A 19060-nucleotide genomic window follows, 5' to 3' on the forward strand; every position below is an offset into this window, starting at 1 on the left:
AAATTACTTTAAAAAAACCTTTTGAAACGATCTGCAATTTTGTTTATGATTTTATAAACTTTGTTTTCCGCATACAACAACTTTTAAGCAGTCCATTTATTTTTCACACGTGTAAACACTGGGTCAGTAGTTCCTCATACATCATGCGTTACCTTCACATGATCAAAGAGCTAGCGCAAGACAAGCTTTTGTGGTTAAAAAGTACTTTCAAAGAAAATGACAGATTGTTTCGCAAGGTAATACCCCTACTTCGTTAAAGATGCATTAAAACTGTAATTTGAAAGCCACATAAAAGTCCACTATATGAATTAAAAAAAACTTTCATTTCTTTTTAACTGAAGAAAACAAAGAAATGAACATCTTGACTGACTCAATACACATTATTTTAGTCTGGAAGTGAACTAATCCTTTAAAAAGTATAACATACAGTTTTACAAGAATCAGCAAAACTAAGCCTGTTTTTGTACTTTTTAAAATTAATTTACTGCAAAAATGTTCAAATGAAAGTGATATGAATTTCTTGCAAGGGCTGTAATTAGACAAACAAAATAAAGGAGAGCTGCTGAGAGAAGAGTGGGCAGACTGTTTACCTTTAATATAAAGGAAACTGTGGAAGTATGGGAGAGTAACACAGCTGTAGACTGAGTCCCTCCGGTAAGACGATTCATCATCAGTGTCAAACCTGTCAAAGTCATCTTCACTGTCCTCAAACTGAGAGAGAGAGAAACACAGTTATAGACCATTATCAATCAAAGTTAAAAACTCACTCTTTTAAATTCGAGAGATGCTATTTACAACACATTTTTAGGGGATAGTTCACCCAAAACTGAAAATTCTGTCATTATTTAATCACTGTTAATTTCTGGCAAACCTGTTTTAGTTGCTTTCTTTTGTTAAACTCAAATGAAGATAATTTGAAGAACTTTGGTGAAATAGCTATTGGCTACCATACTATTTTTCTTCCTACTACAGATACCGTATATAGTCACGGGCTGCTGATTTCCACATTCTTCCAAATATCTTCTTTTATGTTCATTTAAGAACCTCTTAGAGGGCAAGTAAATGATAAGTACATTTTTATTTTTGGAATAAACTCTCTTTTTAATGGCTATCTGCTTTAAATCATGGTCATCATCGCTCACTATTTTTAAGAAAAAAAACTTTAGTACACTTATTTTTAGTGTAGATTTATGAAAACACATTTTTGCTTCTACATTTTAATGGCCCATTCATACTACTAGGGACAATCAGCAACAAGCGACTATTGATTTCAATGGAGAGTGAGCAACTTTTAGCGAACTCCAGTACATGAGCGACAGTGGCTGCTGCCGACCAGATGTGAGCATCTCAAGCATTGTGACAAAGTGGAGAATCTATCTACTTTATGCAATGAAGAGAGACTTTTGCAAGCGACAGCCAATAAGAGCATCAGTAGAGCTCACATGATCCTCTCTTAGCTCCGTTCGAAGCCTGCTATATTTTCCATGCTGTAGACCTACACAGATCCGCGTTTGCAGGAGATAACAAGCTGAAATGATGGAAAACACACTTTTTTTCTTGTTCATCTCTGTAATTAAGCATTTTATGTACTCGTTCCACTTATTTTTTGTGTTTTCTCCAAACAAGGTTTATTTTCAGTGGCACGTAAACTTATTTTGCTCTTAGTGAATATCATCATAAACGTTACCTAAGCAACCTCAAGATAGGAATGACCACTCGCAATTTCAATTGCCCCTCATTTCAACAAGCAGCTACTAAGTCACTGCAAGTGTGAAGGGAGCGTAGTGCAGTTCTCATTAACTATTCAGAACGTGTGTATGTAGAGCTCACCGAGGACTGTGGGCCATCTGAGCTGAATCGATACGCGCCTGAACTCACACTGGCACTTGTTGCCAACGAGCTGCGGTTCTCGCGTGACCAGATGTCATTATGAGGCGGGAGACTGGGCGGCCGCATGATCAGACCTCCTTCATCATAATCGTCCGCATCATAATCCGAGTCCTCATCGGGAGGGATAAGCTCCGTCTCCTCCTCCAGAACAGCATGAGAATAGGTGGAGCCACTGCTGGAGGGCGGAGCACGATAAACTGAGGGCATAATAAGGGGCAGGACTGGGGGCAGGGCCACGCGGTCATTAGCATAAGGATCCTCTTCAGATGAATCGTCGCTGGTTCTTATACCGCTGGTGCGCTGTCCATCAGAGTGACCATGTTCACTGGGATTTGGAGAATCTTTAAACCCATCTTCGTCCACTCCCAGACCTTCATCCACTTCATCTTCTTCCCCTCTAGGGGAGCCCTGCTGTGATCCTCCAGATCCCCCGAGCGAGCTCTCGATGTTGCGAACGCACTCGTCGATTTCGTCGAAGTTGAGCGAGGTGAGGAACTGCTGTGCTGCTTTACAGGCCTCTTCCTCCAGCCTGCGCAGCTCCTGATCGCGCAGCCGTTGCAGACGATGCAGCGACTGTGTGGTCAGACTCTGCTCCTGGGCCTCTTTCTGGCGTCGCAGACCTTCAATCTCACGCTCCAGACGCAGGATTTCCTCCACCTGCGATGCTTGGTTTGTTTCTGCTTCGAACACCTCGTCAGACACCTGTTCTGCTAGCGATGTTTCTTCAATGGGGCTCTCGTGCGGGATGCTTTTTTGTGGACTGTCCTCTGCTGTAATACTGTCTGGTGTGATGGTTTCAGGGAAGACAACTTGAGTCTGCTCGCTTTTCAGTTTTTCTTCTAATCTTCGAGCTTCTTCGGCCTGTGTAGACAACAGACTGTGTTAACAGACAGGCAGACACACAGATAGACAGACAGACAGACAGATATAGATAGATAGATAGATAGATAGATAGATAGATAGATAGATAGATAGATAGATAGATAGATAGATAGATAGATAGATAGATAGATAGGCAGACAGACAGACAGACAGACAGGCAAACAGACAACAGATAGACAGAAGATAAAGACAGACAATAAATATATATATATCGTTCACTTACTGCTTGTGCTAAAAGCTCCAACTCCAACAAGCGATGTCTCTCTCTAACAATTAAAGCAGCAACATCAAGAAGATCAGAAACTTAGAAAGCATTATTATACAACAATCTAACTTTATTAATAAAGGCAACTTTCACACAAACTGCCCACCTCTCCAGTGCCTCCTGTTCTTCTCTGTGTCTCCTTTCTTCCTCTTCCCTCTTCCTCTTCTCCTCTAAAAGGTGAACATAGAGCCTTCGTGCCCTTTGACCTCTGAGCCTCTTCTGTAAGGTGACAGTGGCCCATCGCATTGTCTGAAAGCGTCGGCGCCAATATAGAGCACGGTAATTTTTCTGAATGACAACAATGCACAGCAACAGGCGTCTGTACTGCCTCCTGTGACCAGCAGAGAGCAGAAACACAGTGACTACATTAGAGTTTAGTACTTTAGTGTTTGTTTGTGTATATGCACGTGCCAGTGTGTTTACCGTGCTCTGTAGCCCAGTATATGAGCTTGGATAATTGATGCTGCTTTGAGCACTTCTGTTTCTCTTTGTTTTTCTAACCGCAGCTCCAAACTCTCTCTCATAAACACCTGCAAAATGAAAACACAACAAATGCAGCCCATCATTCAAGCCTGATTACTGTTCTAGTAGTATATAAAAAAACTGGTGGCGAAGTACACAAATCAGGGACTGGAGTTAAGGTCCTTATGAATATTACTGTAGTAAAAGCCTCCATTTAACAGCATTACTTAAAAATATTACTAAGAAAAAAATTACAAAAGCATTTTTTATGTACTTAAGTGTTAAACTTATTGATGTCTGTTGAATTTCCATGAAAATTGTGTTATCAAAAGATTTTGTACTCATAATTCATAATACTCAATCATGAGTGCGCGAGCAAATAAAACTTACACAGTGGGCTCTATTTTAATGATCTAAGCGCAGGGTCTAAAGCGCATGGTGCAAAAGCATTAGGGTGTGTCCGAATCCACTTTTGCTATTTTAAGGACAGAAAAAATGTGCTCTGCGCCCTGGCAGTGGTCTAACAGAGCTGTGTTTATTCTCTTAATGAGTTATGGGTGTGTTTTGAGCATAACGTGCATTAAAACAATCAGTCACATCTCCCATTCCCTTTAAGAGTCAGTTGCGCTGTGTCATGTTGCGTTTGCTATTACCATGGTGAACTTTGAAAGTGGAAAAACTGAACACTTCACTAATACATAAACAAGCAATATTAAAAACACATAATGTGTGTTAAAAAATGTAAATTTTATGTAATCATAATAGATTATGTGCAACATCAGCGAAAATGCGAGATCAATAATTTAAATTACTGTAAAATTATGTTTAAAAAAAACAAATATATATGTATATAAAAAAACTACAAAAAATCTATAATTGTGTTCTGGATTCAATCTTCCTTATTCAATTCAATTAATCTTTGTTTCTATAGCGCTTTTACATTGTAGATTGTGTCAAAGCAGCTTAACATAGAAGTTCTAGTAAACTGAAAATGTGTCAGTCCAGTTTTCAGAGTTCAGTTTAGTTCTTTAGTCTTAATCCAATACAACTTCATGCATAATAATTAGAAGAAGAAAAAAATAGCGAACAGCTGATTAAATTGTGTTGTAAAAAAGTTTTACAGTGAAGATCTAAAGAGCGTGATTGTTGCTTACTTTGTTTTTTCCCAGCTGCCATTCAGCACCGCTGTTGTCATAGAGCTGCAGCAGCAAGAGACTCCGCCCCTTAAGGTCCTCTGACAAAGCCAAAGCCCTCATCAACACATAGTACCTGACAAAAACACAACACAAAAGAGTGATTCAACTCATGCTGTTGCCAATAACACTTATTTTTACCTTAAAACATTTTTTTAACTAAAAACTGCATTTATTCTAGCCAAAATAAAACAAATAAGACTTTCTCCAGAAGAAAAAATATTATAGGAAATACTGTGAAAAATTCTTTCCTCTGTTAAACATAATTTGGGAAATTTTAAAAAAAGAAAAAAAAAATTCACAATTTTATGACTTCACCTGTATATTATAGCACTTACAACTTAATTATTGCTACATCAAGCTTTGCTTTTAAATATCCTGAACTGATAAACTGTAATAAATACTGTAGTGTGCTTTAGTTTTTACTTCAGTAAACTGAGAGCACACTGTCTTAGGCGTACAAACCTGGAACAGAAATCCTTAAACGTCCTCCTGATGGGAAACCCAGAACGTCTGATTTTCACTGTTTCCAACATCCCAGAATATCTGAGCTGATTGAGGACCACAGTCTGCTCAAACTGACCGGGCATCTGTGAAAAACAGAGACGGGGACATTTAAAAAAATAAAGAATGAAAAGTCAGATCTAAATTAGCCGCATTAATTCTGCTTTCAAATATAGCCGGGTAGAGTTTTGAGTGGACTCATTCTTCAAACACATTAAGTGGGTCATTATCACCCCCTCTCCCGATGACCTCTGACCCTGTGTGGGGGTGAGGTCGGAAACGGGGCGCTGTGATCCCCGCTTCTAAATGTCATCTCTTTGGAAGCAGGACTGAACCAGAGAAATTGGCGAATGAAAGTGAGATGAAGAGATGAGTGCTGAATGAGCTCTGTGAGAGCAAGGTCAGCACACATACACACACAACACACACACACAATCATTCATTCTAGTCAGTGGTACATTAACATACTGATACATGCAGTGAGAGTAACAGAAAGCAGACAGGATCAATGTCATTGAGCTTGATGGGGGAGGTGGATGTCTCTCTTTAATCGTATGCCAGCAAAACAAACACTAGCAACATGTTCAAGCGATGTTTTAAAAATGTCATTCCTAAGATGTTTGTTTTTACTTATTTTCTGTGAAACACAAAGATTACAATAAAATGTGTCTCTGGGTTTTTTTCTTGAACACAATATACAGTTGAAGTCAAAATTATTAGCCATGTTAATTCTTTCCCCAATTTCTGTTTAACGGAGAAAATATTTTTTTCAACACATTTCTAAACATAATAGTTTTAATAACTCATTTCTAAAAACTGATTTATTTTATCTTTGCCTTGATGACAGTAAATAATATTTGACTAGACACTTCTATACAGCTTAAAGTGACATTTAAAGGCTTAACTAAGTTAATTAGGTTAACTATGCAGGTTACGGTATTTAGGCAAGTTATTGTAAACGATAGTTTGTTCTTTAGACTATTGAAAAATGAAATAGCTTAAAGGGGCTAATAATTTTGACCTTGAAATATTTAAAAAAAAAAATTAAAAGCTGCTTTTATTCTAGCCGAAATAAAACAAATAAGACTTTCTCCAGAAGAAAAAATATAATCAGACATACTGTGAAAATGTCCTTGCTCTGTTAAATATAATTTGGGAAATATTTGAAAAAGAAAAAAAAAATCAAAGGGGGGCTAATAATTCTGACTTCAGTTTATTGTTTTAGACCCCACTGACATTCATTGTATGGGAAACTAAAAAACATATCTTCAAAATATCTTCTTTTACATTCTGTTTGGAATGTCAAGAGGGTGAGTAGATGATTTTAAAAATGTGATTTTAACCATTCTTTGAAATAATTACAATTTTGCAAACACTCTTCATTTATATTAACATACAGTTGAAGGAAAAATTAATATTAAGTAATCTGAACACAGTTAAAGATTAGAAAAAGGAATAAAATTTTACAGAATGGCTAATATTTTTCCTTTTGACTGATTATCTTTTTTGTAAATACAATAAAATGTTGGAGCCCATTGACTACTATTGTATACAGAAAACATTCTTCAAAATATCTCATTTTATGTTCATTTGGAATGTCAAGAGGCAAGAGTAGATGATTCCAGAAATCAGATTGTTCTTTGAACAATTTTTAAAAAATAAATTACAATTTGGCAAACACTTTTCATTAATATTAACATACAGTTGAAAGCAAAACAATTATTATTAAGATATCAATTCTCCTACAAAGCTTTCCCAAAAAGTTTTCTTAACATATGTTACACATATTAATAACTAATTTCTTTTTTTATTATGAATATGACGACAGTACATAATATCTTAACAGTTATTTTGTAAAATACTAGTATTCTGCTAAAAGGGCCATTTAAAGGCTTAACTTAGTTTAATTAGGTTAAGTAAATAAGTCTGGTTAATTAGGCAAGATATTAGATAAATGCCAATCGAGAAAAAAAGGGCTAATCCTTTTTACCTGAAAAAATATCTATTAAAAAAATGGAAAACTGCTTTTAATTCAGTCAAACTATATAAAACATGACTTTCTCTAGAATAAAAAATATAATCAGAAATTCTGTGAAACATTCTTGCGCTGTTAAAAAGCACAGGAAAATATTTAACGAAAGATTTGAATTTCATTGGAGGTCTAATAAAGTTTTCCTTTAACTGTATATCCTTAAACTGTATATTATTGGACCATTGTATACAGAAAACATTCTTCTTTTATGTGTCGTTTGGAATATCAAGAGGATGAGTAGATGATTCTAGAAATCAGATTTTTCTTTGAACTATTCTTTAAAATTATTACAATTTGTCAAACACTCCTACTTTTTTTATTTACCTCCAGCTGAAGGCAGAATTATTATTATGTTAATTATTTTTCAAAAAGTTTTTCCAACATATTTTTACACATATTAGTTTTCATAATAAATTTCTTTGTTTTTGTCATGATGACAGTGCATAATATTTCCTAGTTATTTTGCAAGATACTAGTATTTGGCTTAAAGTGCCATTTAAAGGGTTAACTTTAATTTTAATTAATTTAATATAGACAAGTTAAGTTAACTAGGCAAGACATTAGATAAAAGCTGATAAAGAAAAGAAATCTTAAAAGGGCTAATAATAATAATAAAAAAATGTAAAAACTGCTTTTATTCCAGCCAAACTATAAGAAATATGACTTTCCCTAGATTAAAAAAATAAAATAGGTAATGCTGTGAAAAATTCCTGTATATAATTTTTTTTGGTAAACACAATTAAAGCGTTGGACCCTATTGACTACAATTATATACGGGAAAACATTCTTCAAAATATCTCCTTTTATGACACAAAGATAAATATTAAATTGTCATTTACTTTAAATGTATATAATTTTTTGTAAACACAATAAAAGTGTTGAACCCCATTGTCTACCATTGAATTCAATTCTCTTCAATTCATCTTTATTTCTATAGCGCTTTTACAGTGTAGATTGTGTCAAAGCAGCTTCACATAGAAGTTCTAGTAAATTGAAACGGTATCAGTCCAGCTTTAAGTGTTGAAACCATTATATACAGAAAACATTCTTCAAAATATCTCCTTTTATGCTCTACATAAGAAAAAATAACGAAGACTTGAAATGACATAAAGATAAATACTGAATTTGTGATGTGATCATTATCTTATATTAACAAAATCCGAATTTTGTTAAAAGTTTTCTTCGATCTATTCTCAAATAAGCAAAACTCTAAGCATCCTCTTTATTTTCCAACAGGTAAATGTTCTCTGGCGACGCAGAAATACTAAAAACACCATGCTAAAACAGTAGTCAGGCATCTGGAGCAGCTCTTAACATCTGTCTAAACATCATTTCATCAGTCCTGCACCTCTACATCAACAAAGCAGCAGTCTGAGAGTTTACTTTAAAAACCCATGAGGTCTTACTGTAGAGAAAAGTGTCCGTTCTCATGGTGTGTCCGTCAGCAGCTCTAAGTGAGTGAGTGTATGTCCACAACGAGCCAGTGATCAACTGGCCAGTTCACACACATACACACACTCTCTCACACTTTCTCCCTTATGCGCGCACACACACATACATCCATTCACACACTGCTGGTTACCATGGAGACCAGAGCCATGCTGGGCCAATTTGTGTTCAGAGGGGGAGGGGGGTGTCGGAGGGCAATGCATTGTGGGTAAAAAAGGGGGCAGAAGTCACCCTAGCTGTTTACATTCAAATAAAGTGGGAGACAGCGGACAGACAGACAGAGATGCAAAAGTAAATAAAACAACAGCCTGATAAACAGAGAGATGTTTTGATGATTTACATAATAGAGGGTTTTTGCAGGTTTCTTTAAATCAAATTGAAGACTTTTAAGACCCTTTTAAGATCAGTAAGAATGTCTAACAGCTGTTGTAAATTGTATCTTTTTGCAATAAAAAAATATTTTATGAATAACTAAAAAATTGAATATAAACAAAGCTTTGGGATTATAGGTGATTGGATTTCAGCTAGAATGAGGATATTTGGACATAAGAAAATTAAGACATGTTTAAAATGATTTCAGACCCACATCAGAATATTTCAGTAAATTTAAGACTTTTTTTTAATTTAAGACATTTAGGACCCCATGGACAACCTGATAATTGTAAATGAGTTCATTAAATTGACAAAGTATAATTTTTTCAATAATTATAATAATCTACTTAAAACATAAAACACTAAAATAAAATATATTTTTGTTATTTATAATAAACATTAACAGAAACACACTTATTTGATCATCTAACTATAGTTGCCAAAGACACTTTAAAAGGTCACGAAAAACCAAAACACATTTTTTGAGATGTTGACAGTCATATACAGTTAATAGCCACCTTGATTTATTAGCTTCCCTGCCCCCCCCCCCCCCCCACCCCCCAACAACACATTTCAAAACATAAGAATTTTAATATCTCTTTTCTAATAACTGATTTATTTTATATTTGCCATGATGACAGTAAATAATATTTTAGATATTTTTCAAGACACTTCTATACAGCTTAAAGTGACATGTAAAGGTTTAACTAGGTTAATTAGATTAACTAGGCAGGTTAGGGTAATTAGGCAAGTTATTGTATAATGACCTTAAAATGGCTTTTTAAAAATTAAAAACTGCTTTTATTCTAGCAGAAATAAAACAAATAAGACTATCTCCAGAAAATTTCCTGTGAAATTTTTCCCGTGAAATTTTCGTTACTGTGAAAATTTCCTTGCTCTGTTAATCATCATTTGGGAAATATTTAAAAAAGAAGAAAAAACTCAAAGGCGGGCTAATAATTTTGACTTCAACTGTGTATGTGCCACGTTCCTAAAAACACTATTAGGACACATATATTTAGCTAACAAGTGAAAAAATTACCCGTTTAAAAATGTCACGGCGATGAGATCATTGTGTAAATTCCAGCGTGGAGATTGGCTGTCTGTACTGGCTGGTACAAAATGTCGTAATTAAGTTTTCAGCACATCTGTGCATTAATTCATAAGGAAGACTTGGTTCGAACTAATCAGTGCACTCTATTGTGAACGAGATGCAGCTTCATTAAAATGCATGATACAGTATAGCTTCGAAAACTCTTTTTACCTGTTACAGTGTTCAGAGAGACATTGCCAACCGTAATTCAAACAAGTAGAAAAAAATTGGTTGGAGACATGGGTCGTCAGTGTTGCGTTTACAAATGTGCCTCAATGAAGGATTTGTTTCCATTTCCCCATGATGAGAGCACAGCTCGCATGTGGATTTTTTTTTTTCCAAAGAGCTTTTCCAATCTAGAAATGGTGAAATCCAGATGAAATGTTGATTGTCTTGTCTCTACGGATTTGTCTGATCAATGTTCTCTGTTTATGTTTATTCAGATGGCTAAGTTAGTTAGTATCATCAGCAGGACTCTTTCAGTTTTTAAAGACATACCTCAAAATGATTTCGTTACTAAGTTTACAGCAATATCACTACAATATTATGGACTGAAAATCCTCCACTTCCACACAGCTCTCATATCCGCTGTAAACACTGCTCTCCAAATCACTGTTTATCTCCCCTGCGTTTGTGTTTGTATTGATGCTGTGAAAATCAGTGTGTATACGTAATAAAACTCCCCTTTTTATGCAAATCCTTCCCTTTTTCTTCACTTGACACTCCCACCTAAATAAAGCTGGGCTCAGCCACTTTCCTGACTTTTTTCAAACTAGAGGAGGTTGAAAACAACCTGCTGAGACAGGGGGGTTTCATGAACCTTTAAAGATAAAATAAAAACTAAAATATGCATCAGTGGATATATAAAACAAATACATAATAAAATTAAAAACAAAATCACTAAAACTTTCACTAAAATTTAAAAGAAAACAAAATCTATTAATAAAACAACATTACGCATTACATCTAAAAACTACCTTATACACTAAAATAATATTTGATTAATTTTTCTTCCATTTTCAAGAATTGACACATAAGTTATTGCAAATTAGTTAATTAATTTAGTAAATTATTTATTAAATGTGATAAAAAATGATAAAATCAATAGTCTATATTATTATTTATTATTATTTAATTTCTCTCATTTAAAAAAACACATAAACTTTACACTCTGTGCAGTTCTGAAATTGCATTTTGATTTACTTCAACAGATTTGCTAATGCGCTGAAATCTAAAAGCAAAAGCACAATGTCACAGAATTGATGTGTGCCATTAACACCTCTGCACTGACCTCAAACAACTGAACAAAGAGGTACAGATGAACACAAAACACACGCGTGGCCTGACATCTGCTGTAGAGTTAATAGGCAGTCGAATCAATGGCCTCGAGTGTAGAGCAGAATGAATGGAAAAGCGTGAAGCGCATGTGTCTGCATCTCTCAGAGGAGTCTTACATCTCTGCACTGACTTCATGATGTCTAATCTCCTTCTGTCACTGAATACACAACCGTGCAAAAGAAGCACTGTTTGACAGTGTGTCTAATCGATGTGTGATTTATTATTAGGAGTCTGCACTTAAACTTGACGGTGTCAAAATAAACAAATCTACTTTGAAATAAAATCAAATTCCAAAGCTAAATCTAATACAAAGACAAAGTTACACAACTTCACACAAAGCAGCGGATGTCTACTGTGTTTGCAGGACATACCTTGCTAATGTTGGGTTTAATGCAGCGTACAAAGAACGGATTGGAGGTACTAAGGGTGGACATCAGAGAGTGCAATGAATTCTGGAAAAGACAAAAATACATACAGTAATCAGTTACAAACAGGTACAAATATTTGACGCTCAATGCACCTAATATTCTAATCGCAGAAACAAACACCGTTGAAGTAACTGAAGTTACTGAATATCTTCCATAGAAGTAAGATTGTAAAAATGATTATTAAAAAAAAAGTAAAAAGTCTCTTTACATTTACAACAACTGCATAAAAAGTACATACTTTCTTACTAAATCATACAAAGAAATGGCTCTTATTATTCCTGTTTATTATTTGTAATAACTAACAACACAAAATAGGCTTCTATACCTTTTTTTAATGAACTGAACATAGTAAAAATCAGCTTTTATAATCACATTAGAAATTGTGGGTTGAAATGTAGAAATTACAAAAACATAAATAAAAACAGGTGAGGCAGTGCCGCAGTAGGTAGTGCTGTCGCCTCACAGCAAGAAGGTCGCTGGTTCAAACCTCGGCTCAGTTGGTGTTTCTGTGTGGAGTTTGCATGTTCTCCCTGCCTTCGTGTGGGTTTCCTCCGGGTGCTCCAGTTTCCCCCACAGTCCAAAGACATGCGGTACAGGTGAATTGGGTTGGCTAAATTGTCTGTAGTGTATAAGTGTGTGTGTGAATCTGGTGTGAATGTTTCCCAAAGATGGGTTGCGGCTGGAAGGGCATCCGCTGCGTAAAAACTTGCTGGATAAGTTGGCAGTTCATTCCGCTGTGGCGACCCCAGATTTATAATAGGACTAAGCCGACAAGAAAATGAATGAATGAATAAATAAAAACATTTTCGCGTTTTGTAAAGCCCTGGATATACTATAAACAGTATCGAAAAAGGAACTGAAATGACGTAATCTGTAAAAAAAATCTGTAAAAAACAAAGAAGTTTGTTTTATTGTTTGTTTATCAATCGTGATGACCACGCAATCGGTGGGTGTGTCCTGGAATTCCCCCTTCATTGTTGTGCTTCATATTCATGCAGTTCAGAGTCAGGCCCTGTTTACACTAATGTGTTTTCGTTTTAAAACGCATAAGTTTACAGTTACGCCATCCGTCCACACTAAGCCGGAGTTTTCGAGCGCCAAAAACGGAGCATTTCGAAAATGCTGGAGAGGCCGTTTTCATTCAGAAACGCTCCGTCTCAGTGTAGATGGGGGAAAATGGAGACATCTATAAACGGAGGCGGGGCTGTAGACATTCGCCTCTCTGATTGGGGCTTTTCCTCAGTATTAAGTAGCCTACACACACAGTTCAGTCTCGTATCCTCTCCCTTTAAGTTCAGACTTCGCAAGTTTGATATGAAAAACAGACCCTTGAGGACATGCCCGGTAAATCTTCAAAGGGAACAGTGTACTTTATAACCTTATTCACATCATCCTGGCTACGTTGTTTCACTTTCTCAACAAAAAAATGATAACATGATTTAAAGAACTGCCTATTTTTATTTTGATATTAGCAACTTAACAGACAGCAGAAATGCTGAGGCGTCGTGCTGCATCTTCACTGTATGCATATTTATAATAAAACGGAGCCTATAAAACATCACTGATCCTTTCATTTTCATTGAAAATATGAAACGTATCCTCTGCTTTGCTGAATGTCAGTTTTAATAAACAGTAATAGCCATTATAAAAGTATAACATACAATAAGTTTATACATTATAGGAAATCACAAGCGATCAGTCAATATACAGAATGTACGTAGTTAAATTAATTATTAACTTATCTTTGCGCTCAGCCAAAACACGTTACCTGTGAACCAATAATCGATTCAAAAGACCAAAGTCTGGGAATATGTCGTTAGATATAGACAACAAGATTAATTAAATATCACGTTTAGCAAATATAGTGAGATTAGATCCAGCAGGAAATACTTGATGAGCAGTCTGACCAGCACAGCTCTCATCTGGGTAGAAATGCTGCAGCGCTTGCCCGAGAGTGTGTGTGTGGTCACGTAATATGCGTTTTCAGCGTTTCGGTGTGGACGGAGAGCAGTTCGGAAACGCTGGGTAAAACGCTAGTGTGGACGCGGATCGTTTTTATTCTAAAACATCGTTTTAAAACTAACACGCGCTAGTGTAAACGGGGCCTCAGACAGGAGAAACACATCCAGCACAACAACACGAAGGCCGTGTACACATGCACATGGGTATTTTTATAAAGGAGAAGAGAAAACAGCGCATATTCCTATGTCATGACAGCAAAAAAGGCTGGAAAAAAAGAAAAAAGGAGTTCAGCCTGTTGTACCTGGAATTTTCAGCCTGGTCACAGCTTTCAAAAAGTTTTGGTTTTTAAAAATTATTTTCAGGGGCGGATTTAATTATTTTTAAGAGTTCACACTTAGCTATTGATTGGTAATAAAGACAGTTTGGCAGGCTGTCCCGGGAGAGAGCAGTGAGCTCATAAGATCCTCAAGCCCGGGGCTCCCTCCCGTTTGCAGGGCGAGAGGGGAGTTTGCGCTCAGGTAGATCTCGAGATTTTTATATATATCATTACATTGTTATATAATAATAATATTTCCCAGAGATGGGTTGCAGCTGGAAGGGCATCCGCTGCGTAAAACCTTGCTGGATAAATTGGCGGTTCATTCCGCTGTGGCGACCCCAGATTAATAAAGGGACAAAGCCGACAAGAAAATGAATGAATTAATGAATGTTATATAATAGCTATATATAATAGTTCATAGGTATAATTTATACTTCTAGATATTTATTGGGGACCACCAGATTTCCTGGGGCCCTAAGTGGCCGCGTAACCCACTTATTGGTTAAATCTGCCACAGCTGATTATGAAAATAACCGTGTTCAGGTGGACAGGGCCTAAGTTAGTAACATGAATAAGCTGGAGAGTCGAGTAGAAGAGCTATATCTTCACATGTACTATTGCTTGCTTAAAAGATTTTAATGAGTCCAAGATACCACACACCTGACGATCAGCACAACCATATCAAGTTCGAAACATTCACTCTTTTTAGTGTCTGTCTGTGGCAAATAGAAAGCAATGTAGCATGCCATGGTGGCGATTCTCACTGGAGAAGGCTGTTTGTCTTATATGAAACTGTTCTTCTGTCACACCCGCCATTGTTGTTGTGTTTAAAATAACATTCAATTGGCGTTACACATTTACAATGCCACCTACTGCTACGTGGGGCTGTCGAAAAGGTTCAAAAACAGTATACCACCACTCAGCCTTTTCTAACTTCTTTTTGGCCTCAAACGACAAAAAAGAACGTTTAAGTATACCGGGGCCTCAAGTGTGTCCCATTGGGCTAAAAAAAATCTGTTCATACACAAAACACTTGGGCCAAATACAGGAAATAGGTCATGTAAGTAGACAAACAGTCAAGTGGCTAGATGTGGGTATTTGTATGCTCCCAGTAAAGTGAAAGGTTACATGACAATGACAACAATAACATTATATAAAACAATGGTCTCAAACTCAAAATCCCTGGATGGCCACAGCTCTGCAGAGTTTAGCTCCAACCACCCTCGACTCACACCAGCTTAATAGTTTTTAGTAGACTTGAACACATTTGGATCAGCTGCGTTTGATGAGGGTTGGAGCTGTGGCCCTCCAGGAATTGAGTTTGTAACCTGTGATATAAAACTATTCATTAGAGGCTACAAAGAAATCGCGTACATAAAAATAAGTACTTAGACAGGATTTGGGATGCAACTTTACACAAAAATTCTGCATTCTAAAGCATTGTTTCCCAACCCTGTTCCTAAAAGCACAGCAGCAGTCCACATTTTCAGCCTCTTACTAATCAAACTTACCTGAATCTACACATCAGAACATTAGAAGAGACTCTAAAATCTGAAATTAATTGGTCAGATAAGGGAGACATCCAAAACATGTACTGTTGGTGTGCCTCCAGAAACAGGGTTGGGAAACGCTGTTCTAGTGTATTGCAGGAGTTTTCTTACCTTAAACTGAGAGCTAACTGTAGGTCTGCGATACTTGGATCCGCACTTGACCGTGTCCTGTCCGGTCCAGGCGTTCACTCGCTCAAACAGATCATACACAAAATCCAGCCTGAGAGAGCAGGAGCGTGTGAACAGATCATATCGTGGAGAACAGTTACATAACTATTTGCAAACACACACACACACACACACACACACACAAACACACACACACACACACACACACACACACACACACACACACACCTGCTCTCCCTGAGTAAGTTGAGAACATCATCTCTGAAAGTGTCTCTGTTCTTCTCCAGGATTCCTCTGACATCATAAACGACCTGCAGACAAAAAGCAGGATGTTCACCTGAGACATGACACCTGGAACACTGATGTTGACCGCATTTTTGTTTATTATATTCAGTATAGCACAACATACGAGAACGCAACACAACGGTTTGTCATTTTAGCTGTAATTTTTCGCTGAAATGATGCCACATGGAAATAATTCAAAGGTTTAAGTAAATGCAAGAAAGTTGTTCAGAAAAAATCAGAAATTTTAAAAATGAAGTAGCACGAATTTAATAATAAAAAATATTACATTTTTTTACGGTTTACGGTGATACATTAATTAGCTGGTAATTAATAATAAAAATACTTCAATTGCTAATATATAATAATACAGATTTTTGACTATTTTCAGTGTATAATGCTTCTTAAATTAAATTAAAAAGATATTTAATACAATTTAATAAATATGACTTTATCTGTACTTAATATAAAATATTCACAAGAAAGATATTCATAAGTCCTAATTTACTTAAAAAAATGTATTAAGCTTTTTTGCTCTTGTAGTTAAAAATGCAAAATGTATATGACATTTAAATCCACATATAAAACTGTACTTATGAAACATCACATGTCTTATTTGCTATGAAAACTATTTGTCATTTAGTTAAATAAAGGATGCATAAGATGTAACTTGAAATTGCTTTTGCACTCAGAGTTATTAAACCCACTTAGATTTTTTTTTCTTTTTTAAATATTTCACAAATGATGTTTAACAGAGCAAGGACATTTTCACATTATGTCTGATAATATTTTTTCTTCTGGAGAAAGTCTCCATTTGTTTTATTTCGGCTTGAATAAAACTAATAAAAAAATAAAACAATTTTATGAAACATTTTAAGGTCAAAATTATTAGCCCTTTTAAGCTGTATTTTATTTCGATAGTCTACAGAACAAACCATCGTCATACAATAACTTGCCTAATTGCCCTTACCTGCCTAGTTAACCTAATTAACCTATTTAAGCATTAAAATGTCACTGTATAGAAGTGTCTTGAAAAATATATAGTCAAATATTATTTACTGTCATCATGGCAAATATAAAATAAATCAGTTATTAGAAATGAGTTGTTAAATCTATTATGTTTAGAAATGTGTTGAAAAAATCTTCAGTCCATTAGGGGAAATTCTGATTGCAACTGTATATGTACCTTGCTATTTTTAGTATATGTAAAAATACAATGGAATGTCTTGCATTGCAAAATGCTGCTACAATAAAGAAATGAATAAATAAATAACACCAGTAGGCAGGCGTTGTACCTCTCCAGCGTAGTGCTTGATTCCAAACTGATGAACTGCAACTCGAGGTTTGATGTAGAACTGATTTCTCTGATGAAACGTAGATAGAAACAGATCAGTGACTGTAGTTTCCATGCTCAAGGTCATTATTTATGCCCAAAATACATATCAGTGATAGGCTTTTTATTCTTAAACATTTGTTGGGCTTAATGATAAGTTGTTGTTTTATTTATCATCTCAAACTAATGATAAAATGTAAATTGGACATTTGGAATGGTGACAACTGAGAGTAAAACATGAACTTTTTACATCACAATTCTCAAAAACTAATATTAAATATAAATGTTATTAAGAACGAACAACACTGTTTTCTGTTTATTTGCATTGCATTTTATTCATTCTTCTGTTTTGAACCCTGCTAAACGTAAAACATTCACACAAACTACAAATCTGCCATATTATGGACTACAGATCCCAGTCATGCAATACACACACAACCGGTTCCTGATCCTGACTGATTGCAAACACACAGCTGATGCTGCTCAAGTACTGATTACACACACATATATACAGCTCACTTTGAGACACTCATGGCTGAGTCTTGTCTACTGTTTTAGTGACACCACAACGCGTTTTCCTTTGTCTTGTTTTTCCGTGTTTTTGATCCTCGCCTTGTTTATTTGTTTAATCCTGTTTGCTGCCTGCCTTGTGATCATCTGCCTGTTGTTTTGACTACGACTCTGGATAGCCCTTATACATCTGTTTGCCCCTGTATTGACCACTGCTTGCCTGACCATACTAATAAACCTTCATTTGGACCTTCAGCCCTGTTGTCAGTGTCTCATCCCCCCTTACAATGCATACATTAAAAGTATAGTTCACCCAATATTTTGTTTATTCATCCTTCATTTGTTCAAAACCTGTTAGAGTTTCTTTCTTCTCTTGTATACGGAAGATTTGCTGAAATATACTGGTAGAAAACTATGGATGTGAATAGCTTATTTTTTCCAATATTCTTTGGAATATCTTATTTTGTGTTCAACAGAATAAAATGATTAAATAAACATTTACAATCACTTCAGTGTGAGTAAATGATGAGGGAATTTTCAATCCCATTTTTTCCAAATACAATTATAAGGCATTATACATTTGCTGTGTAGTGAGGTGAACTAAAATGCATATTCATAATGCTTTTTATTATTATTTAGAGCCACCAGTAGTCTATTATTCATTATTTCTGAATAAAATGATAAAATATGACTGATGCACGATGTATGTGACGTACAGAATGTTGGCTGTGGAGTTTCTCTAGAAGTGTGCCATCAGTGCCTTTAGGAAAATGACTTTCCTCATTCACAAGAGCGAGCAAACCCAACTTCTGCAGAGAAAACACACACATACACACAGATTCAGACGATCACAATGTCAGCATACAACCATTCTTAAGTGTGTTTGAGTTTGTTTTTACCTTCTCTATCAGATCCAGGCATTCTCCATTGTCCATCCAGTTAACATCATCCCAGACCAGCCCTTCTCTATACGCAAAACACACGCAGAAAACAATTACAACGGCACAGAATTAGACACAATTACAATATTAGAGAAGTACTCAGTGTGTTTATATTTGTGATGGTTT

General features: G+C 35.7%; 1 protein-coding gene across 3 annotated transcripts in view; it reads right to left on the reverse strand.

Moving 5' to 3' along the window:
* The window catches only part of myo10 (myosin X), a 95290-nt gene that overhangs the window by 22879 nt on the left and 53351 nt on the right, over positions 1-19060 (reverse strand). For 2 of the 3 annotated variants that reach the window (XM_073929123.1, XM_005171401.6), the window contains 13 exons: positions 18893-18959; positions 18710-18802; positions 17446-17514; positions 16097-16179; positions 15851-15959; positions 11852-11932; positions 5158-5282; positions 4654-4768; positions 3461-3567; positions 3144-3368; positions 2996-3038; positions 1831-2751; positions 591-711 (listed from right to left, as the gene is read on the reverse strand). In XM_073929123.1, the coding sequence (XP_073785224.1) occupies positions 591-711; positions 1831-2751; positions 2996-3038; positions 3144-3368; positions 3461-3567; positions 4654-4768; positions 5158-5282; positions 11852-11932; positions 15851-15959; positions 16097-16179; positions 17446-17514; positions 18710-18802; positions 18893-18959 (2159 nt within the window). Of the gene's footprint in view, positions 1-590; positions 712-1830; positions 2752-2995; positions 3039-3143; positions 3369-3460; positions 3568-4653; positions 4769-5157; positions 5283-8634; positions 8722-11851; positions 11933-15850; positions 15960-16096; positions 16180-17445; positions 17515-18709; positions 18803-18892; positions 18960-19060 lie in introns of those variants that run through there. The other variant, XM_073929125.1, reaches the window with a different exon arrangement.

Source organism: Danio rerio, chromosome 2, assembly GCF_049306965.1.
Source record: "Danio rerio strain Tuebingen ecotype United States chromosome 2, GRCz12tu, whole genome shotgun sequence".
In the NCBI taxonomy this organism is placed as follows: domain Eukaryota; kingdom Metazoa; phylum Chordata; class Actinopteri; order Cypriniformes; family Danionidae; genus Danio; species Danio rerio.